A 23928-nucleotide genomic window follows, 5' to 3' on the forward strand; every position below is an offset into this window, starting at 1 on the left:
GTCAGTACAAAGACAGAGGTGCTCTCTTCACAAGCAGCCACATGGAGAAAAGGGGCAACAAGTACAAGTTGCACTGGGAGAGATTTCATCTCAACATAGGAAAAAAAAAAATTATGGTGAGAACAATTAACCACTGGAACAACCTCCTCAGGGATGTGGTAGAGTCCCCATCGCTGGAGGTTTTCAAGACACAATGGGACAGGGTGCCAGATAGACTCATCCAGGCTCCTTTTCTCATGAAATGTTAGACCAGATGGCACTCCAAGGTCTCTTCCAACCTGAGCTATTCTGGGATTCTTTGAAAACAGAGTAAATGCTACAGTAGCTCTGCCTGTGAACAGTAGTTCATGATGCATTGATGGTTGGATTTCAATCCATTCCTAATTATAGTTAATTCAAAATACCTGCGACCCAGCTGAAGGAAACAGTGCTTAATAGTTCCATTGTTGCCTACTGCTAGAGGTAAAATTATTGATTGGAGTAAGGTAAAGTTATCTCTAAAATATAATCAGACAGAAGACAAATGGAGCTTTCATTCATCAGCTGTTTCCCAATCCAAAATAAATTCCACTTGCAAAATTGAGTTTTATTGCTTTATGCTACATTTTAAAGTGGGAGCATATCTTAATAGAATTTTGTGTACTTTAATGTGATAATGACTGCAAGTATTACATCACTCAGGATTATTTTAAAAACACACAGGATCTTTCCAAAACTGAACTGGATGAACTAAATTTGCTTGGCCAGACACAGGTTAAATTCAGAGTACACTAATTTATAATCATATGTTGATTAAATGTAGTTGCAAATCATGTGTTATTAATTTACAGAAATCTGAAGTAATTAAATTCACTGTTCTCTATTAAAAGTTCCAAGTATTAATCTCAAATTGTGGAATTAACCAGTGGCTGTACCAATGCTGTGATCACCAACAGGAAGAAAATTCAGAGTCTCATATTCCAAAACAAAACTTTTAGTCAAAATTTGGACATTTTAAAATTTGGTTATCATCAGTATTAGAAGGGATAACAACTTCACTAAAATATAAATTACTATCTAGAATTGTGTGTGTGTATATATATATACATATTAGCCAGTAAAGCAGAAGGCAGCTTTAATTAAAAAATTCTCCCTTTCTACAGGAAAAAAAATCATCTACTAGGAAGCATTTGGTGCAATATGCTACTGCAGTTCAGATATAGAGAAAAAACAGAATAGTTAGCTGCCAAGGCAGTATAACAGGCTTCAGATGTGTGCTCACTATTAACACAAAGAGAAAAAGCAACCAATCCCTTTGAAAACGTTAGCTCTTTACCCTACTACAGTAGGAATATTTGAAGTTTTGATTTCCGTTTAGATGATCAAAAAAAGTCCAAACAAGCATTTTGCACACATGTCTACTACTGATTGCTGGCTATAAAAGACCAAGTCCAAAACCATAACAATAAAGTACCTTATGGTTACTGGAGTAAAGAGCAGCATAGTGGTAACGTTGTCCAAAAATGCAGAAAGAATTGCAGCAATGAGGCACAGAAGCGTAATCATAGCCCACACCTTGCCTCTAGAGAATCTATAAGCCTAATAAAACCAAACAAATAGAAACAAAATTAAGGGACTAGATGTCTAGATGTCTCTGGCTTAGTTTTCAAAAAAAGTTAGATAAAACTTCACCAAACATGATGCAACAGTGAGTTCAGAGTGTTTACTACTCCATGCATCTCCTAGAGCATCCTCTCCAGTATTAATTAATGTAGCAAGAAAACACTGTGGAATTGGGCAAACATTTCCATCATGCAGAGGAAGAAACAAGCCTGAAGAGACACCATGTTCTACTCTCAGGCATGAAGGGGGTCTGTGGCAAGAGCAGGGCTGAGCTCCCATCTTCTGCCTGCATGGCTGGGTGGACTAACATGGTTCAGACCTCCCTCCCCCTCCCTCTCCATGTGCTGGGACACATTCCTCGTCCACAGAGCAGCACTGCCAGATCTACACAGTCTGGACATCTACACAGGCAGGAGTTGTGTCCACCCATGTTTTGTTCAGGGATTCTGTGCTCAAAGCAGTCCTCTTGTCACTTTTGTTTTCTTTCTTCCAAACCTTCTCAAGAAAATTCAGCTTTTCAGCAGGTGAAGGAGTCCCTCACTATGGGTAATATTTGCTTTACAACCAAACCATCAAAATTACCCTTTTCATGTAATCTCTGGTTCTGCTACTGTACAAAATTCTGCAGCCATTTTTCATGTGTGATCATAAAGCTAGTGATAGTTCCCATATTTCCTCTCCCCCTACTGTCAGGCACAAAATACAGATTTCAGTTACAGCAGAACTGCAGTCCTGGGGAAGTCAATGGAATAACTCAGCTTTATTTTTTTCTCCATATGCTTGTGTACCCTGCTGGGGGCTTTTACCTTTCTCTTGTAGAAACAGAATTGCCTTAAGGGTTTCCTTTCATCCCTAAGAGATTTTTCAAAATTACAAGTTGACAACTGTAATTTCTAATGTGTAAGTCTACACTGCTCTAAGAAAGGTTCTTCGAAGATAGTATATAGTGTAACAGTTCTGATTAAATACTAACTTGATTAATCTAGTAATAATCAAGAGTACCAAAACAAGTCTACCTTTACCGCACAGTAGTCAAAGAATCCAGTCTCTGAAAATATGGCCACCAAAAGCATCTACCAAAAGATGAAGAAAAAGAAAATAGCTTGCAACTGGACTATTACACAAAAACAAAGCAATGTAATCTGTGATTCTGACAAAAGTCCTTCTTATCTGACACAGCTTTAAGAGTATTATCATCTTTGTATGAGGTTATCCACTACAGTTGCTAGATATCTCTTGTTAATGCATCATACAGTGAAATTTAGTTCTCAGCATAAACAGTCTGTAAATGTCATGCTAGTCCGGTTGAATTTTATTTGTAGTGACTAAGTGGGCATCATACATTAAGTACTCAATGAATCTCCCTTATGTCATTAATCAAGAAAAGCCAATAAGTATGTTTGCTTGCTGCAGTAATGCTCTACAGAATGCAGAAGATGATATATAGTGGCTCCAAGAATTACTTGCTTTTTCCCACATTTCTGAGAGGTTTCCTCTCCTTCCATTTTTACTCGCAACGTATGTTTTTTTGCTTTCTGTGGGAAAGGCAGGGAGCAGTGTCAGGAAATAAGAAAAGCTCCAAATGGCAACAGATAATTGTATTTTTTTCTTTATAAATTGTGTATTTTGTGTTAGAGCCTAACAGCATTTGGAAAACTCTTTTTACCATAAATAGCTCTGGGCAAAGTGATTGAAATAATATATGATTATAATCTAATAAGAGATTTTTCCTCCATTCCTGTTTTGCTGCTTTTTTTTTTCCTCCAAACACACCACTGACTAAGACAAAGAAAACTACTTTTCCATCACAGTGTGTTTGAGGAAGGTTTTGAGTAAAAAAAATAAACAAGATAAATGAGAGTGATACTACTTGGCACTTAAACAGGTCATTCCTTTTATAGATCTCAAGGATATTTTCAGTATGTTATCAACACAATTTTACAGACTTAAAAAAAAAACAAACAAACAAACAAAAAAACCCACCAAAAACCAGAATAAGATCAACATTTTCAAAAGGCTCCTTCAGAGGTCTGAACATCCTCCCTGTTTTTAAATCCCTCAAGGCCCAAATTTTCATCATAACATGTCTCAGGATAGTGCAATTAACAACACCTTAAAAAGAGAAATATCTCTATATTGAATGCGATTATTTCAGCACAGAGCACAAGGTGCATTTTAGTTACCATTCCAAACAGCAGCGCTAGTGTGTCATAATCAATCCACTCCACCACTTTGACCATACTTGGCTTCTGCAATCAAACAATACAATTACCCGTGAATGCCATGAAACACCTAACTTGTGATTAGCCATGAAATATAAACTCCACTTAATTGATGAACCATTTAAATAAGCTATGAAGGAAATCAATAAGTGTTCCTACAAGGTACACAAAAAAGGACTCTGTTATTATCATTATTACTATTATTATTATTATTATTATTATTATTATTATTACTACTGATTCAAAGTACTGCTGACATCCTAAGTGGGTCATTATCAAAAGCCTACATTAGGCTATTGATTTATCTAGTTGTTCCTTATGTAGCATTACAGAAATAAAAGATAACCAAATTATATGGTACACCCCAGTTTCCTCTTTCGTGAGAGAACAAAAGCATACCACTTCACCTGTGAGCAAACCGGAGGTGATTTAAGGGAACATAGCAATGATGTGGTGACTAGTTATAAGAAAAACAGAGAAAATCATTCAGAGGTTTCACTAAATATCAACTAAGAGTAAGCAGTGGGGGAAACAAAAGGATTCGAAGATGTAAGCATGAGGTGTAATTATTTAGGGTAGCATAAGGCAATGTATTTCCATTTAGGTTTGCTTGGTAACCTAACATTACTGAAAATAACAGTGTTAAAGTAACTCTGAATTAAGCTAAAAATGTTTGTACTCCAATTCCTGCAAATCAGAGCAAAACGGCATCAACTGGCTTTTTTCTACTCTTCTTAACTATACCCTAGGCTGATTTGTTCTCCCCAAGATGCTTCCCCATCCCAATATCTGCTCTACCATCTCTCTCTCTTAAAAAACACTGCTCTGCCATGTGCCTAGGGGCAAATATGGAAATTTATGATATCACACCGAGAAACAAAGTGAACAAAGTGAGCATTTACAGTTTGATAACTTACCTCCCCAACAGTAGCTAAGGCGGCTAAAGCTGCCAGAGAGCCCAGCATCGCTGCAAGGGTCCTGTGAACAATCTGCAACAAAGGGCAAGAATTGACCAGAGATGACCCTAAACATCTCCTTACTATTAAAAAGGAGAAAGGAAAAGGGATAAAAATTTCTGTAGTTGATTATTTTCCCAGTTTGTTTGGGTTTGTTGGTTTTGTTCTTATTCCATCCCCTTTCAAAAAGACCTGACCAAAGAATGGCTGATTACTTTGCCTCACTACAGTATGTTATTTAGGAACAAGAAAAAGAAAAAAAAACCCAAACCATCATGCCCATGCAAAACCTTGCTAGGAAGTCTCAGCTCTGATCTCAAGGTAGAGAAGTGACTTCAGCATCAGTTTCTTCTATTCGCCAACAGGTGACACAAGACAGAAAGCAATTAATCTTCCTTAAGTATCAAAAAGCCTACTCCTGTTTGCCTCCCTTCACAGCCCACAGGAAGAACACGCATGACCAGGAGATCCTCCACCTCATTCTTTAGAGTTGCTTGTTTATCTCCAATGTGTACAAGCAATCCCCAAGCAAATAGCTCAGATCTGGGGCAGATGCACCCTACACATACACAAACATACTAGACTGAGTTTCCATTTTGTGGCCGGGGGCACAGGTAGGCCTGTCAAGCCTGTACCCCTGCTTTTTGTCTCACATACAGTTTTCTTCCTTCATAAAGTGTTCTTTTACATCAGCATTTTCTCTACAAAGTGGTTTGTCTTCAAGAAAGCCATATACTTCAGCTAAAATCCATTGGATGGCTTTGCCACACTCTCCTCAATTCCTCAAAAGCTGCTTTCACCAGACTGACCCAGCTTTGAGCAGCACTTCTTCTCCATCTCTACTGATCCTCTAGTATACAAGCAACGCATCTAAAAATAGCACCCAAGCCTCTGACCACAACACAGACATTCATTTAATGCTGCAACAGTTATTGCAGTATATTGACGTTTGTCCACATCTATGTATCTAATAAATAAATTGCACTTAAAATTCTCAAGGACAAAGTATAAAGGCAAGCATACCCTGAAAGCATGCTCTTTCCTCCAAGTGCTCATTTGTAGTTAAGTAATCCACCACGTCTCAAAGATTACAGCTTGTGTAAAACAACTCAGTTAAAGTAAGAACGTAATTAATGAAAATCACAAAAGATTGAATCTGATTAACAGCATTTACTATTAATGTGTTTAAATATTATCCAGACACAAGTCAGAATTCATTTCTGAGAAAGAAATAAGGCGTATTTCTGAGAAAGAAATATTTCATTTGCTGCTAATTTCATAAGAAATACTTTACTGATAAGAAACAATAGGATGTGGACATTTCAAGCCTCTCCTGCCTGCTTGTAAAGGAAAAGAAAAAAGGAAATATTTGGCTTTGCTTTTTCTTCCGGAACATAATTTTTTAACAGTAACAGTAAACAACTAAGCAATTTACCAAATTACTAGAAAAATAAATACATAAATTACTAATTCAGTGATAAGTCAAAAGAAAACTCTGTCTCATTCTCCTATGTGTTTCTCCAAAATGCACCTGGAGAATAACGTATTCATAGTGATAAAACAGATCAGATCAATGTGTTTCCGTCCTAATGACCTGAAAGTACATAGCACACATAACAGCTCCCACCAGCTCCCACAGCAGCATGTGTGATAAGTTACTGTTTCATCTTTGATATCCAGTTTCAGAGTGTTGATATGAAAGTACACATGATTCTGCAAAGGTAAGGAGCATTTGATAACTTTCGAGTTGTGGCTGACAATGGGGTGCAGCAATTAGACCTTACAGCTCTCTCCTATAAAAGCCACGAAGCAGAGGTGTGGGTTAGGGAAAGGGATCAGCTTACTAGGACAAAGCATGTTCAAGGGTAAACTACTGGGGAATCTTCAGCTGTCCTCAGACTGGAGTCTTTCTCCTTATCTAATCACCACCCACACTACATAGCTCTTTTGCAGTTCTCAGAAAGATATCATGGATTTTCTGAGATTTGATTGGCTTTAGATTTTTCACATATTTCCACGTAAACAGTTTTGCTGTCACTATTGTATACTTAATTGCACATATTGAGTTGACTGCCTTTTCAGTTTCCAAGAGTTTGCTGTCACCTATAGGTGAAATTTGCTTTAATTTCTGCAGAAAGATAGGAAAATTGCTTTACAAATGGAGTTGTCTGTCAGCCCCTTCACCCTGGTGATTTTTCAAGAAGGATGTACAAAAGTATATCCTGAAGAACGAACAAAGACTATTTAGGTGCAAAGCTCTACTATAAAAAAACTTGTCAAATGTACAGCTCTTCATTCCAGCAAACTATTAAGTGGAAGTTATACAGTAACACAAAGCCTGGAAAGCACACTTACGTAAGTTCAGAGACATGTAAATATTCAGAAGTTGAGACCGAGGGAGGTTTAGCAAAGAGTGGATTAATCTTTAATTTTCTGTTCACTAAAGCAAACCCCAAACAAATAATATATATTTTGAAGTATTTTTTAAAGCTTACAAATGGAGAAATTAACACATGCAGGTTCTAAGCTGTGACACTCTTTGAATCACAGTTCTGTCCAATACATATTTGGAGGGCATTGTATTAGGTAAAATTCCATTATTATCTTTTGGAAAATAGTACAAACCTGATCCAAACACTTTGAAGTCCCATAGGAGGATGAGCATCATTTCAGGATGAATCTCAGAGTCTATCCCTGAATGAAAGCTCAGATGCAGAATTGACAGAGCACAGGAATAAATTAACACATAAATTTAACCCTAGAAAAGCTAAGAGATTTGGTGGACTCCTGAATCTAAAGACATTTTGAAAGATTAAGTGAGAAATTATCTGTATTTATCCAATCCTTCTCATGCTTAAGAAAGTGCATACCTTTATGTATTGTCTAGTAAGCAAAGACAGTTACACTGAAAGAACTCTGATTCATGCCAAGTTTCTCTCTTGAATAGGAATTGCCTATAAGATCACAGATTTCAGTTGGCTGCATTAGCCTGACTGGGTAGAATTTTCATTTTACAGGCTAGGAATGGAAGCAGAAGGAAATGGTGGGCGAAAAGTTACTTCAGAGCAAGGATAAACGAACTCAGGTGGAAGACTCGTCATAATGTGTCCTTATCAAAGACACTGAAGTAGTCAATACCCCTTGTGGATCTTACTATGATACCTACATTTCCCTCTCTATTTCATCTCTCTTTTTCAAAATCCATCTCCCAGCACTAATAAAGTCTTGCCTGGACCACTGTTCAGCTACACAGTACTCATTGTATGACATGACATACATGACAAAAACCATCACTAAAATTCTTTCCATTCTGCACATCTCATAAAAGCCCTTCTTTTGTCTCACCTTTCATTCTCTCTCCACCTTGCCTCTCATCTGCATTGCTGTTTCTACTCTCTTGCACATAAATACCTCCTCACATGCTCTCTGGCCTTTCTCATTCTGTCACAGTGACCTTTTAGTTTCTTCTCACTCTTATTTCTTCCATCCCACAACTGGAGCCTCGCATTTCAATGATTCAGTCAGTTTTAGCACACTCTTTAAAATGCACTTATAAAAGTTCCTTGCCTCATTTCTTGGAAAGGTTTCTTAAAAAAACAAGCAATGGCCATTGAGATGAAAAAGAACAGACAAGGAAGATACAAAGCTTTTAGTCTTACCAGTCTGCATGCTAGAGCTCCCCACCTCCCAACCCAGCTACAGCCCTTATAATCTCTTCTCAGAAAAGACATCTTCACCATCAACATCACCTTTATTTTTTTCTGAAGAATGCCTAGCAATGTTGACTTAATGAAACAGTAAAGTATGGTGCTTGCCTTTCACAAAGGGACGGTTATCTCAATACAAACTGATACTGAAAACAATGCAGCCCAGATTTCACTCTCACAGTGCTTGACTCGGTCACAGAGATCACTGACACAGGATGTCAGCAGGCTGAGAGCTGAAGAGATTTCAGAAAAGTGAATGGATATTTACAGAATGTTATGTAAGTAGTGAAAAAAACCCAAAGCTGCAACAACAGAGGCTCTTGAAAATAACATCAGCAATGTAGGTATGGTGATAGCAACATCATAGGGTCATGCTATAGGGTCAATTCAGAATAGGCAAGGATTAGGAAAAACTTCTATAATAACAATTTTGTTTCATAACTATCTGTAGAAAGTTTGTCTCATGATTACCTGCTGTGTGATAAACACAATGTGCTGAATGCTAGTTCTGTATGATAGCTTCCACGCTCTTAATTCAGGAGTTAATTCTAAGGTAAGAAACGAAAGCTGCCTAAATCATTTATGCTGCAACTTTTCATGCTTGTTATTAATTAATAATATACATTTCCAGAGCTATAATGCAAACCAGATTTAGACAAGCTAGACCTCTCCAGGTTTAAATTTCTTTATCTAAAAGTGCTTTGGAATGTTTGCACAGAGTTCATCAAATCTTTTGCTACACTGCAACAGCATCATTATAAAAATGATTCAAAATTCCAAACACTTTATCTTGTTCAGTGCTCCAGGAGGTAAAAGGAAATTATTTAGAAGCCAATTGAATGGTGACCTGTATGCTATTTCAGAGCATACATTTCCCATCTGGAATCCAGGGCATGCATATTTCCAAAATGTGCTTCTGAAGATATTTGATAAATAATAAATCATACCAAACATTTTATTCCCACAAGTCCTTCTTTATAAGTGATAAATGGCAGCTGAAAGATGACTGTCAGTGACTTTAACATAAAGATTCAAATGCAGCCTCAATTCATTTCTTATCCATTTTTTCTCCAGTGATGACTGTTGCATTAAACTACTTATTTTACTGAGAAATTAATTTCCATTTGATAGAGTGCATCATCGCTGCATTTCAACAGGAGGCAATTATTCCCAAGCCTATATCCACATATGGATGTTACGCATTTTCCACCTATCTCCAGAGGAGCTGAGTCTTTCTCTCTAAAATTAACAGCCAAATCCCTCTTAGATTTTATAAAGTCTCTAGTTCAATCCTTCATTCTCAAGGGACAAAGAGGGAGAGAAGGGGAGTAAAATTTGCTCTAGGACAGCTTTATTTCTGACTTTATGTTTTATAACTATTCTTTCTTATGCTTTAATAAGGGTTTATTAGGTTAAAAGAAGATATCCCTAGCAGTGGAAGAGGGCTTTTTTCGAAGACAAGGATTTTGTTTTTCCTAAAGGTAATCAAGACAGTATTAGCCTGACTGCCTCTGGAAATGTGCTCCTCAATCAGATCCCTTGATAGAGGTAATCTTACTGTCAAATACTTTATAAGTTTTGGTGGTCTGCTTTGCCTTGGACCATTACAGCTGTTTTAGCAGGATGCAGATGAAATTCAGTCTTTAATGTTGCACATATTTGATCCACTTACAGTTTGGAAAATTAATGCTGAAGCCTGAAACTGGCATCAGAAGCTGAAATCAAAACTGAAATTTGCAGAAAAACAACGGTAATTTAGCTAACTAATTTAGGTGACTTTTCCTAAGTCTTTCAAGCAGCATAATTGAAAATGTGGGCTTATGATGGAAAACAAGGGTCACAAAAAGCCTTGCAATACTTTGAACTCTTCCCTGCAGTAGATCCACCTCAAAGCTGAATAGCATCAACTTCTCAGTTAATGAAAATTTGCTTTACTTCTGGCAAATTGCACAATTTGAACAGAATATAAACCAATAGAGTAGAGATACAGGATATAGTCAGGTACAGATGAAATCAGAGCAGAAAAGGAAGGTCAATGAGACCAGACGTATTTACTTGATTTTCTTAATGCTTGCCTATACTGAAGAGACCATCTAACCAGTACTGGCTGCTTAGTGAAGGCATAAAAGCATACCTCCCCTTCAGCTGGTGATGGCAGCTAACGCTTTACCTCCTCACCCTCCTCTCCTCTGTTGCTCCCTATACAAGCTCTGCAGAAGCAGTTCTGTGCCTTCTTCAGCCGCAGGGCATTTTTCCTAGCACGTGGAAACCCCTTCCTTACAGGGGACGTGTCTCAACAGCTAGTGCAAAATGAATGATAACAGAAAATTAATTGCCTTAGAATTACTTAGTTAAGCAGTAACTAGTAAATTCTGTGGGGATTTTAATGAAGCAAAAGGGACTTGCTTGGCATAGTTTAGAAAGTATGACTTAAACTCATGCAGTATTCAGGGATGGACTAAAGCAGCTCTTGAGGCAAGCACATAGGGTACAGCTGCTGAAAGATGATGCACATCAAGTATCCCAAAGTGACCACAAGCATCAAAAAAAACAGTGATAGCAAGAACAGCTATTTATATCTTTGCAGATTAGGACACTATCTATATGTATTCTGTAAATGCAGACGTGAAAAATAAAATAAAACTTTACACTAGGTTAAATTTTTAGAAAATATTATTATTAGTCTCATTTTTGTAAGTCAAACTATGTCAAAACTGCATCACCATACATAAGTATGCCTTTCTTGAAAATAAAAACAACCCTAGACCAATAGCTTACTCATTTTTACAAGAATTCAATGGTGATTCAGTACAATAGTTACTTCTGCCATATGCATGACATATGTGCCCAAGATCAGTTAAAAGCACAGATTGGAGAGGTCTGTGGACTTGGAAACATTAGCTGCGTATTTTAGTACTAACATTCGTTCGCATTAATTGCATAATAAATGGCTGATTCCTGTAACTGTGAAAATAACACCCCATATACATTGAATAAGCTCTTTTTACAGACAAATTCCCAACCCTAAAAGACTTGGGGTTTTGTAAAATACAAACATTAGATTCTATAGCAAACTGTGTAACTCCTGAAGAACATCTACACCACCCCAAGGTAAGAAAGCATCCATCTATGACATTCTGCTATAATATCCATTTTCACTCGGATAGTGTGCCAAATTACTTGTTCTGATTCAATGTCAGTGGAGAAAGTCATGGTATAAACAACTCTGCCTTAGGGAAAGGCACAAAAGGCTGCAATTTGCCACTTCCTAATGCAATGTTTCAAAACATAAGACAGCATTACACAAGATGATTATCTTAAATAGAAGGTGATTAAAAGTAATACTACATAGTATCCAAGACAAGTTAACGCCTGTGTTAATTCACTTTTATTCCTATGATATTTTGACTGAGCAGGCTAAGAAATACAAGGTAGGGGTATCTTGGGAGTTTTGTCTGGGATAGCCCTGACATTCTATGATTAAGTGACTACATCCTTTCACCAGCTGACATCAATTCTTCCTATATGTAAGACACTATGCATAGAAGGAGGGGGGGGGGGGGGGGAAGGGGGAAGAAACTGACATAAGGAGATCAAATTATTTTCTGTGGATACATTATCTGATTAATTCATTCCCCTCATCTATATAGAAAATCTATAAGCTGATTCTAGATTCTGCAAAGGTATTTGCTACTCCATAGCTCTATCAATGTCTTTGAATGAACAATGTGCACAATTTGCAATATTTTCACTATCTATGAACTTCCTTCCCCAGCAATATCACTGCTTGTTGTTTGTAGAGAAAACTGGATGGGTGAAAGCTTCATGCTGATATGGAACATTGAATTAACTGGTTCAAAGTAGTAGTTGAATGATGCAAGGATAAACATATCTTTACTGTATGAGATGAACAAGACTATTGAAATCCTTATATTTTAATGCCTTGGAAACCTGAGGGAAAAGCAAAGGTGGAGAAAAGTGTGGAGCCAGGACGGAAGCATAAAAACAGCAATTGTACAGAAAATCCAGAAGGGTTTATTCCTTTATAATGAGGGTTGGAATGGCTGCTTGACTTCTATGCTGACTCTGGTTTTGAGATAACCTCCCACCTCAGAATATTACTAATGAGAACTAAGGATAAAAAGGTATAGCATCATACCTAGTAAATATTTCTATCAGATTCATACAAAAAAGAGAACTCTGCCATATCTATATCATTACAGCCACAGGTGGATGTTTTCTAGCCTCTACCTCTTGGGATGGTTCTGATATAAGAAAATTATTTTTATACACCTCCAAGAAACACCAGAAGGGGAATATCCAGTAACATCTGATAGTTTGAGATCTCCTCAGAGTTAAATCTTAAAAGTGAATCTTTTTATTTCCTGTGAATTTGGGGGTTTTGTCTTAATATGAAATTGGACAGAGGCATGCAGAGATGAATGAGCTGATGTTCTGTAAATCAGGGCCTTGAGTCAGGTCAAATTAATAGAAAGTGGAGCCCTGTGGAAAGACAGGATGGTGATCATTTTTATGTGCCAAGGCACCTCAGTCCTGTAATATTTCAGCTACAAAAAACATTCACTATATGACTAAAGTAGAGAGATCTGTTCATGAGCCAGTAAAGGGCTGATGTTGCTACCTAGAAGATGATAAACCAGAACGCTACTGTGGGCTGACATGACCAAAGCTGTTGTATATTGACAGGCTGACCTGGCAACAAGTCTTCAGTCATTCAAAACCCTTTTGCAGGACCCTTTTGTCCTGCAAAAAATCCAATCTTTCTGCACCTATCTCAGCAGGCTTTGCTGCCTCCATCCACTCCACTTGCCTTGATATCATTCCTGATGTACACCCTCACACCCTCATTTTTGTCCTAAAACCATTATTCATGGGAACTGCAAGACCCTCATTATGTTTGAGGTTTTGAACATTTTCTGAAACTGCAAAAGATGCCACCATCTGTATTTCCCTAGCTATCTCAGCATACTCAAGACTTATAAGACTGAATTTCTAGTAAAGAAATCACATGCAGCAAAACACAAAAGTGAGGGGCAAACTTATTTTACTTTCCCTGTATGAATCTTCGTCAGCCTTCTTTTAATATTAACGTAATACGACTACACAGAATTACAGCCACACACTGTGAACAACAGTATGGCAAACTGCAGCACTCACATTACTTTAGCCAGCAGTTACTCTGGAGAATCTTTCATCCCTGATATCTCCTTATTTTCTTCTCTGGACCTTTTCTCTTCTTTAGATCATGCCATTACATCTACCTCCAAGCCTGGCCCTTACACTCTCTCATGTTTGTTCATTCACTGTTGCCCTTGCTCTTGCTGAAAGAAGATATTTGGGGAGCCAAAAGAAGCTGAGTTGTTCTCATCCCTGTTTGTGTGCTTTAGAAGCGCATGTGTGTTGTCTAACACCTTGTTAAAATTTTGAGATTTCACTGCGCTTTACCCCCCTGGTTGCCATAGGCAGGGTAGAAGCTGAACAGCAGCATTCAATTAAGCTAATTTAATGTTCTATTGCTTGTCTCAAACAAAAAGGAAAAATACCAGCCTACAACATATCTAGTATGCAAGGCAGGGCAACACATTTGTGCTTGACAGGCTTCCACAAATTGAACAAAATACAGTTAAAAATTAGTTTTGAAAGGCAATAGAAAATAGAAAATGGACATTTGGAAATCAGTTTTTACACTTAGTGTTGAAAATATGACTCCTATTATTTCAAAAAATAGTATTCTCTGAAAAGTGGAGCCTGTGGGTGACAGCATCTTTTAAAGCAGACAATCCTATTAAGTCCTTAGAATAGCAAGCAGCACCATCCAGTGGCAATTTTTTCCTATTAAGTCCTTAATTAAGGCCAGTTTTCACACTACAGAAGTACCACAGTACCCAAAAGAAGATATTTTTCCTTAAAGTACACACATTCAGAACAGAGCCAGACTTCTACCAAGATAGCTCTAACAATTAGACAGGCAATAGTGAGTGTAAAATCAATATTCATATTGTATTAATAATACAAAACCGTTGTTATAACATTTCAAGCTGGGATCCAGCTGAGGATTATGCTTGCTTTTATACTGTATTTTTGTTTGAATTTAAATGTCTTCCATCCCTGTCTTACAGCACTCTGCTTCCTTGACACTTCCTTTGTTGCAGTTACAGCAGGTGAAAATGAGTGTAGTTTATCTCACTGGTGCTGGCTCTGTCCTGTTGGAGCCAACTTGGTGCCAGTGTCTCTGCTCTACCCCAGTAGTAGAAATCCTGGCACCTCAGGGGTACTGATCCAATGCTTCTCATAAGAAGCAACTCATAATGCTCCTTCACAACTGCTTTACAGTCATGTTCAGCCTCTCAAAATGCACAGAGGTCACATCCTAAATCTCCTAAATCACAGAAAGGTGGGGAATGACTGCTTAATTGCTAGTTGAGTCACAGGCTGTTCTCTCTGGGAGAAAATCTGTCACTATGGGGAACAGGACAGATGGATCTGCCTCACGTGTGGATCCCCTTGTTCAATCCAGTCCTCCAGCACCTATCTCAGCAGGCTTTGCTGTCTCTTATCTATTTTGCTTCACTTGATACCATTCCCAATGCACACCTTCAGTTTATGTCCTAAAAGCATTAGTCATGGGGACTGCAAAACTGTCTTAATTACACTGCATATATTCAGCTGCAGGTGGGGAGGAGAAAGAAAAAAAAGAGTAAACTTTTAAATGGTAATAGTGCTTTAGGGTCCTGGGGTCTCGAGACCAGATCCACAACCACATGTTGCCCAGGAAGGATGCAGCTAGCCTGCTCCCAAAGGGAGCTAGATTTTTCTTCAAGCTAAGTTTTTCTACTGGATTTTACAGTTTGGGTTTCACTACACTGGATTCAAGTTCCATGCAACTCACTGGCGTCACATTTATGATTTCTGCCTCAGGCTGGGAAGTTCCCTCTCCAGGCCCTACCTCTCAGCTTTTTTTCTGTCATACTGTAAAACACTGCAGATAATCAAGACAATATCAAGGTAGCCTTCTCTCTCCCCTGGTCAGGATCAGTAGTCTCTCAAAGGAAGGAAAAGTGTGCAGGAGAGCATCCTTGCCCTGTTGGAAGCTGGGCACATCCCACAGAATAAGCTTTCCTGTTCTGTCCCAGTCTTGGGCTCTCTTGCTCCCTCCCACCCCAAGACAGGAGGGCAGATGAGAGCAAACATTTATTCTCACCCAGTGAGGTATGGCTCAGACTCTTCACCAAAGAGGATAGATCGTTCATTCTGGTAAACTGCCTAATTTTTCTGCCAGCTCCTACAGCAGTGTCTTAATTCCACTTCACAATTTTCCCATCTTAACACAAATGAAAACAATAGCAGCAGGAATATATTCTCTCCCACAAAAGCCAGGAAGACCAGCAGCTAAGATTTTCTCTTTTACATTGGCTTTTCCAATAAAGGCTGTGGATTTTATTCCACCACTTTGTTACCAGTCTTTTGGTAGGATATATGCGGAGGTGGGAACACTCTAATCCACACTCTTCTCTGTCCATATTTGAAGGCAGATAATTATGAGAATGGATGGGAAGTAAGAAACCATGCTGAGTAAGCTGATCACTAGTTTCTGTGACTTTCCTCATCGGAAAAATTCTCCCTGAAGATTAGCCTATTGTCATCACTTACTATTACATTTTGTATACCAGTGAGTATTTCTTCTGTTTTCCTATTCCCTCTCTGAAGTGTAATTTTCCGTGTACAAATAAGGAGCCTTAGTGTGAGCATAGACAGGAGTAATAACAAACATTTCATTGTAAAAATGCTTCCTGCATGGAAACTGGTTCAACTAGGCCACGATGCTAGTAAAATGGTCAGGCTGAACCGCATAAAAGTTTTGCTGTCTGAAGCTAATTTCTGCTGGTTAGATGCTATTAAAAATCACTCTGCTATGAGTTAAAGAAATTAAGCTATGGGGATGTTTATTCATAATTTAAGCTAGTTAATAATACAGAAGTAATATGGAGAGAAACTGACACTCTCCATTTCCACTGAAGTAATAAAAATTGTGATTATAAGTCCCTACTTCATTCTAGTAAAAAGTTAGAGCTTTTAAGGCCAGATATTGCACTTTAAAGTATTTGTGTTTTAATGAGAAATAAAGACATGTTATTCAACATGTCAGATCATTAAAAAGCCATTTGAAAGATCCTGGCAAGATCTTTTTTAGGGCTACCTACAAGACAGGATATGAAACTAAATGATAGCTCCTGTGATAAAACAAGCCCTGTGGAGCTTCTCACAGAATTTCTGATACTTGCTGGTATCACTCTCCTGCCATTTGATGTGCTATTGGTATCTCTTCTCTTTTTTTTTCTTATAAAATGAATGTTATTCTGCCTTTTATCCTGACCAAATAAAACGTCTTATAAAATAGCTTTTAACAGGCTATTACCTTCATACTTGTTTCTGCTGGCTCATTTAAGTATCATAAATTGCTAACACTCCATTTTAACCCACAGCATAAACCAAATATCTTATTAAAGGAAAATATTGGACAAGGGCACACAATAATTAATTCAAATTAATAAACTCTGTCCTTTAATAATAAATGTTTAACATTTCTCCTTACATATTTCTAATTAATGCAGCCCCAACATAGCTGCAAATATGTAGTTAATAATAATTTCAAAAGAACTTCATCGACTCAAAAAACTTCTTTAAATACCAATAAGACTTCATAATATTAACAGATATTTTAAGATATAGATAGGCAGATAGATTTCTTTTCAGGGTAACCACTGTATTATCCCATTCTTTATGTATACAAATACAAGCAAAAAAAAGGAGAAACTAAAGATATCTTACTGTACTGCAAAGAGGAAACAATGAGATTTTATCTACACTACTTTTCCTTGACCATGCTGTACCACCAGAAACAGCCATATACCACTGCTTATAGAGTTTGAGTGAATAGGGTATAAACAGTCACTTTCGTTATATACATAGAAAAAGGCTTTGCTGCAAAAAGAATGAAAATCAAAGAAAGAAAAAGACAAAATGCACTCCTAACTGAAAGAACAAAGATGTTTGGAGCAGAAAACTGTAAAAATTAAATTTTCTAAGATTTTTTTGTTTGAATTTTTTTTAAGTTCTCAGTCAAAAGAAGCTACACATTTTGAGGATCAAAACTAGAAGGAGCCTATCTTGAAATACATTGTGAACTAATGTAGTACAGCAACATCAGCTTAGAACTCTGTACATCAGCACTTTATATGAGATATCCCTGTAGATTCATGTGAAAACATACTCATAGCCCATCATACGTGTGTTCCTCAGTAATCCTGAAGGGTCAGATGGTAAAGCTGAGATCAACAAAGGCAAGCCTGGCACACTTCTGGGGTTTATTTTTAACATACATGTAATTTAATTTCCTGTGCAGTGTAGACTTCCAAGAACAAAATGAAACACTTCATTGTTTTCAACAAGTCTATAAAATGCTATAGGTTGGATAAATTAAAAAATACCACAAGCAGCAGATTTTTTTTTCTCCTTTCTCCTTTGGGAGAAGGAGAGGGAACAGAAGACTGAAATGAAAAGAGAGAACTGATCAATATTTGGAGAAAAATCAATTTGAAGACAATGAATGTCTAGTTACTGAAGGATGATTACATGGGGGAAAAAAGAAAGAACCCACAGATATCAAACAGCAAATGTAACTGAGGGATGTTCATCTAAAGAGAGTAAAAAGCAATATACCAAAAGGGACAAGTAGGCAAAAGTATACTCAAGGGGCAGGGTAGGACTGTGAAGTAAGAAAATAGTTGTATTTGTGGTAAGAATAAAATAAAATAAAAATAAATAATAACAAAAAGAAATCATTAGAACTTAAAGAGAAAGAATAGACATCTTCTTTCACCAGAAATTTTATGAATACATAATACGTAATCAGCTTCAAAAGAAACAACACTTAAATGTCTGAAGAAACATGGTTCCACAGCTTAGCATGTTTTCTGAAGAGCAGCACATCCTAAGACAGTAAGGCTTCTCCACTGACAAGGACTAGTACTTGAAATGCATTGACCTCTATGCCAAGAGGCAAATAGCTACCTCAAAGCAGAATTTACCCTGCGTCTTTACAGTGGTGTAGGTTTGGAGAAAATGACAATTTACAGTAAATGCACTTCATTTTCCAGCTGGCATCTCTTATTTCATCAGTTTTTCCCATTGCATGTATCTGCAGGAGGTAGAAGTCCTTGCAGCATGTTCTTGCAAGAAGTCCTGCACACTCCCTGGTGACTAAGGTAGCAAAGGGCAAGGGGAGAAGGGGAAGGAAGGAAGAATTAAAAGATGAGGACAGTGAGGTTGAGGAGATTGTGGGCACAAGATCTATGATTCATGTTTGGGGAAAAAGGCTGTGCAGGAGGAGCAAGAGGCACACCTTCATGTGGCTCTTGGGAGTTGTAACAGATAAAAAGCTTCCTCTTCTTCATCATTATAAGAAATTACATCAAAATATAGCTCTAAAACTTGTTTGGGTGTCCACACTGTCTAAAGTTGAATCTATATTGCCAATGATAATGAATAAAACACAGGAAACCAATAAAGACTGATAAAAGATAGGGAGCAGCAACACTGAAAATGAAAATCCATGAAAGAGAGCTTCTGCAGCAAAACCAATTGATTTTTGTTATAGTGAAAACTGCTAATGGAATAGAGAATGCAATGTGTTGAGAAAGCAGGACTTCAGGCACTAAAGTTATAAATACTGAATATAACATAAGCCACTATTACATACTCTAACAATATTAACATCCATCTCTCCCAAGAGATTTGTGAGGGAACCAAACAACAGTCAAGGCTTTTTTTTCTATGATAGTTATTTCCAGCTTACGTATTTATTTTTTAAAATTTACTCTAGTTGTAGCGTTTGTCATTCCTACAGATGTTATGGAGAAAATCGATGACTTCATGATGCAATAGGCGACTTTCCAATTTTTAAAATTCAAAAAAGTTCACTTATAAGTATCTATTTCTGCCTTTGAATTTGCAGAAATGATTTTGCTCCCAACATCAGAATTTTTTTCCTTTATCTTTTCACAGAAACAATAAGCTAATGAGTTGTTCAAAAGTTTTTTTCTAAAAAGAACAGGAAAACGCATGCTTTCCTTGGCTTTGCTTTCCAGTTTCAAGCTTTTACTTCCTCTTACACACGAATTGTTCCAAAGCAGCTTTCTAGGATGCAAACACAGAACTACCCTTTACATACATTAAAAACCTGATGTGCATCATTGGGGCTTTTTGAAAACTAAAAGCTGCATTTAAAAGTATTAAGATTATTTTAGTACTGTGCTGCATGCCTACATGCATTCATAGTAAAATCTAGTCCAATCCCCCTCCACACTTAATATTATATCTATTTGCTCATTTATAAAGTACATAAAGGCACTTTTATCTTCATAAATAAATCACCATTGCTGAATGACATAATCTAAATGTCTAAAGCATCTGTCATGTTGTATGCACCCATTATTGAGATTTGATTTGAAGGTGTTCAACTATCTTACCATTTCAGGATGAAAAGTTTAAAATATGCAAGGGATGTAGAAGAATAATGAGCATGCTGGACGTATTTACTATAGAGCACCTTGTAGACTTGATTTGATTCACCTCTGTTTCATATCAGTGTAAATCAGGTGTGATTCAACTTGAAGAATTCATTGACAGTGTGGATGCATACATGATTAAAAAAATAATTCCCCCCCATATCTGTTCTTTATTTCAATAAAGACAGTAAGTGTTTTCGGTTCAAAGTCAGTTGGAGCCCTATGCTGTTTCTGACATCCATCCTTAGTGCAATGTAATGTATTTTCACCAAGTTTGGTACCTCAAGGCTTTGGATTAATGTTGCAATATATGTTTAAAGTTCCTTGTCCCTTGACTTCTCTGTGCTAACTCAGACTCTATTTCTTCTTTAAATAATACAGTAAAATATTTTCTAAACATCATTTATTTAAAAGCGTGCTTAGTTTAACCTTTTAAAAGTCACTAAATCCATAGTTTGATATGCCTTAAAGAAGGGAATAATCAAAGCTTTTTTTTTCTTTTATCTTATCTTAAAAGGTCTAAAATTAAAAAAAAAAAAAACAAAAAACAAAACAACGTAAAAACAGATTTTCTACACCTTTTATAACCCAGACTTACTTTCACTCTCACAGCCAAACCATAATTCTGTTACAATATTAAAACACTAATAGGTCCTAATAGAAAAATACACAAGACTACTGTAACATTAATATAACTTGTCAAAATCAGTTACAATTTATAATAATTTCCTCACTTATATCTTATTCATGCCATTAGCAACACTGATGATACAGCAAGGATTCATATACACATTTTAAAAGTATATTAAAGCCCAAGACTGAAACCCTTCCTTGTGCTCCATTTATAATGTAGGGGGAAAAAAATCAAAATACAAAGTTGGCTTACTTCCAGTATGATCAGCACATAGACGCCTACTAAGATGATGGATGCAATTGTTACTTGTGCCTCTATATTTGCATGAAGGTATAGATGCTTCATGGAGAGAGGAACACTTCCAGGCTCCTGTAGGAAAGCTTGAATGTTTATGAAGATGGTGCCTCTGGTGAAAGAAACAGAAGTTTTGCTTATTTCTGGAATGAAGTACCATTAGTTTTATTTATGTATTCATTTTCTATTAAGTACCTATAAATACATGTATATGTGTTCTACCTTTACAATTGCAAGCAGCTTTTCAAACATTTTCACTCTATCCATCTAAACAGCATTGTTTAGAAAGTAACTCGAGTACAAACCAGCTTTGTAAAACCATTTAAAAAGCCACAAGTCAACCTTTCCTGCCCCTCTGAAACAGGCAGTGATAGAACATTTTTAATACATTGTCTATTCCTTCTTAGTCAAGCCTATGTAAACTACTACTTCAGTGGATCATTTCTCAGTCTTTCAGCCAACCTGTTGAGTATCTGAAAGGTTCTAGTTGTGATGATTTGCTGATTTCTTCTTGAACTTAAGGGTAGAGACCAGTTGTATACCACCTGCAAGAGAGTCACATTTGGCAATATTAATAAAAGTCAGTGAAAATGATACATCTCTGATCTAGGGTTTTATTCTTTCTCCTGTTCATTTTTGTGGTCAGGGCATAACACAGACCAGCCTAAATTAGTTTCACCTGATTAGATACGTTACAGGTGTTCAGGCTGGAGCAAACTCATCCTCATTCCCTCAATCAATCAGTGAAGTAAGTGATACCTCCAGGAGGTGCTTCAGAGAGGGGATGCTAAATCACACTTTGCATTGACTATTAGGAGCATCTAGGGCAGCTAGGCTCAAAGATAACTATATGGTTCACTCCCAAGGACTGCCTGGGAACAAAACTAATATACTTGAGGTACAGGTGATAGAAGGCCCAGAAGCATCACACTCCCAGGTATTATGAAGAGAACATGGAAGAATTTCAGTAATAAAACTCCTGTTTGCTGATCTTCTAGCAAAAAGAAACAAAAAATCTCAAGAAAATAAATACTTTCTGAAATTTTGTCTATTATTACACACTGATATTCATGCAACTTTTGCCAAATACACTCTTTAAATGTAGATACAGATATTATCTCTCTTTTAAAGAGGAGGGACTTAAAAAAAAAAACCCAAAACTTCAAATTTCATTAATTGTAGCCTAAATCCTAAACCTCTCCTGACTATGTGTGATACAAAGTGCAGAAGAAAAAAATGGCGTAATCAGCCAGCCTGGAACATCTGACACAGAGAAATACATGAGGAGCATGCAGGCAGAGAAGGTTAATTTAGCTACCTACTCCTTTGGTCATGTCAGGACCACAGCTGGCACACCAGCAGAGGTGGGCTGCTGCAGCCAACTGCATGCTGGCTGCCCCACAGCGATGTGAAGGCTGCTTGGGGATCACTGCCAGCAGCCTCCTCATCACTGGGGTGGGTGGTTTATGACAGTAATTGCCATTATGAAATTGTTTTCCATTCTGAGGTAGTCGGACTAATCCTTTACTGTAGACCATGAGGTTGTGTGTAAGCGCAAATACCGATGGCATTGTTCAGCTGTACTGTCACCGGTAGAGGCAGGCCATCCTGTCACATATACAGAATGAGAGGCAGTTGGTTTATGTCAATGTTATTTAATAAATGATGAAGCTTATTTTTATTTTTCAGTGTTATACAATGACAATGACAGGCTGTAAAAGATCCTCCTTCACCAAGCTCTCCGTGACAGAGCAGTAGGAACTTGTTACAAACATCAATAATGAGAAAGCCTTAAGAGAAATAAAGCAAATAAGTGTGACACATTTGAGAAAATAATTTGCCACAAAATGTGAAAATGTATTTCAATAAGTGCAAAAAGGCACTTTGCACTTGTTTCTTCCTCTAAGACAACTTTTGAAGCATTGACGATTTTAAACACAAGAACTTCCATGCCAAGTGTCAGTCAAGGAACATAAGTTTTTCAAAATTTACAAGAACAAAATAGTTAGGAAACTAAAGGAAGTCTTTTAAAGACAAAAGAAAATATAACTGTACTCTTATTATAATAAGTTCTCTAATGTTGACATAGACACTCTTCATAGCAGGGAAAAGAATGACCATTTAATCCACACAATGGTGGTGGAAATATAAGTGATAAAACACACTTCAGAAGAAGTAAAAGAAAATATAAGACCATCACCTGCTGCTGGCGTCTCCTCCTAGATCCAGCATCTTCAGTCTGGCTGATTTGTACTACAATGTATTCCTCTGTTTGCTGATCAGCTACATCTGCTACAAATGGACCTCCTATGTCTAACTTCAACAGAGCAGAATCATGAAAATCAGTTAGATTCATAGCTGTTAATAAAGTTAAGGTGAAAATTTCAGGCTGTACAAATACCAGAAGGAAAAAAAAATTAGTAAACATATTGAAAAACACATTCTTCAGCTAAAATACTTAAGAAACAATGACAAGAACAAAATGGATGTCTACTTCCTCATCAAGTATCACTATTTTGTCTGGGTTTCCAAAGGAAACAGGAGTTACAAGTTAAGAACAAATCTGTTTGATTTGAGACTTTTGAGATCGCCAGTGCTTTCAGCTGACACTGTAGAAGTACCAAAGCTCCAAAATAACATGGGAATACACAGAGAGACAGAGAAGTAAAGCTATTTAAATGCTTGTACTAGATAAAAGGCTGCATCATTATCTCAGCAATTTAAACATCACAGAATTTCTACTGGGGAAAACATTGTTGAAGCTCCAACCACAGGGAAAAGTAAACCAGAATCAATGTCCTATTCGTGCCTGGTCAAAATTTTACTCACAATTCTTCAAACATCTGAAAGACATATTTTCAAGTTCCTGTTTGCTGGAGTATTCACAGACTTTCTCCTCCAGCTCCCTGGTCTACTTTTTCTTTC

General features: G+C 37.1%; 1 protein-coding gene across 1 annotated transcript in view; it reads right to left on the reverse strand.

Annotated features, from left to right (window-relative positions):
- Positions 1-23928, reverse strand: part of OCA2 (OCA2 melanosomal transmembrane protein) — a 226847-nt gene that overhangs the window by 139665 nt on the left and 63254 nt on the right. Inside the window, exons 7-13 of the mRNA XM_080377365.1 lie at positions 23204-23361; positions 21466-21548; positions 20962-21115; positions 4742-4813; positions 3786-3851; positions 2619-2675; positions 1454-1578 (exon numbers count right to left, since the gene is read on the reverse strand). Of these exons, the coding sequence (XP_080233491.1) occupies positions 1454-1578; positions 2619-2675; positions 3786-3851; positions 4742-4813; positions 20962-21115; positions 21466-21548; positions 23204-23361 (715 nt within the window). The remainder of the gene's footprint in view (positions 1-1453; positions 1579-2618; positions 2676-3785; positions 3852-4741; positions 4814-20961; positions 21116-21465; positions 21549-23203; positions 23362-23928) is intronic.

Source organism: Falco punctatus (genome assembly GCF_963210335.1).
Source record: "Falco punctatus genome assembly, chromosome: 2".
NCBI classification, from domain to species: Eukaryota; Metazoa; Chordata; class Aves; order Falconiformes; family Falconidae; genus Falco; species Falco punctatus.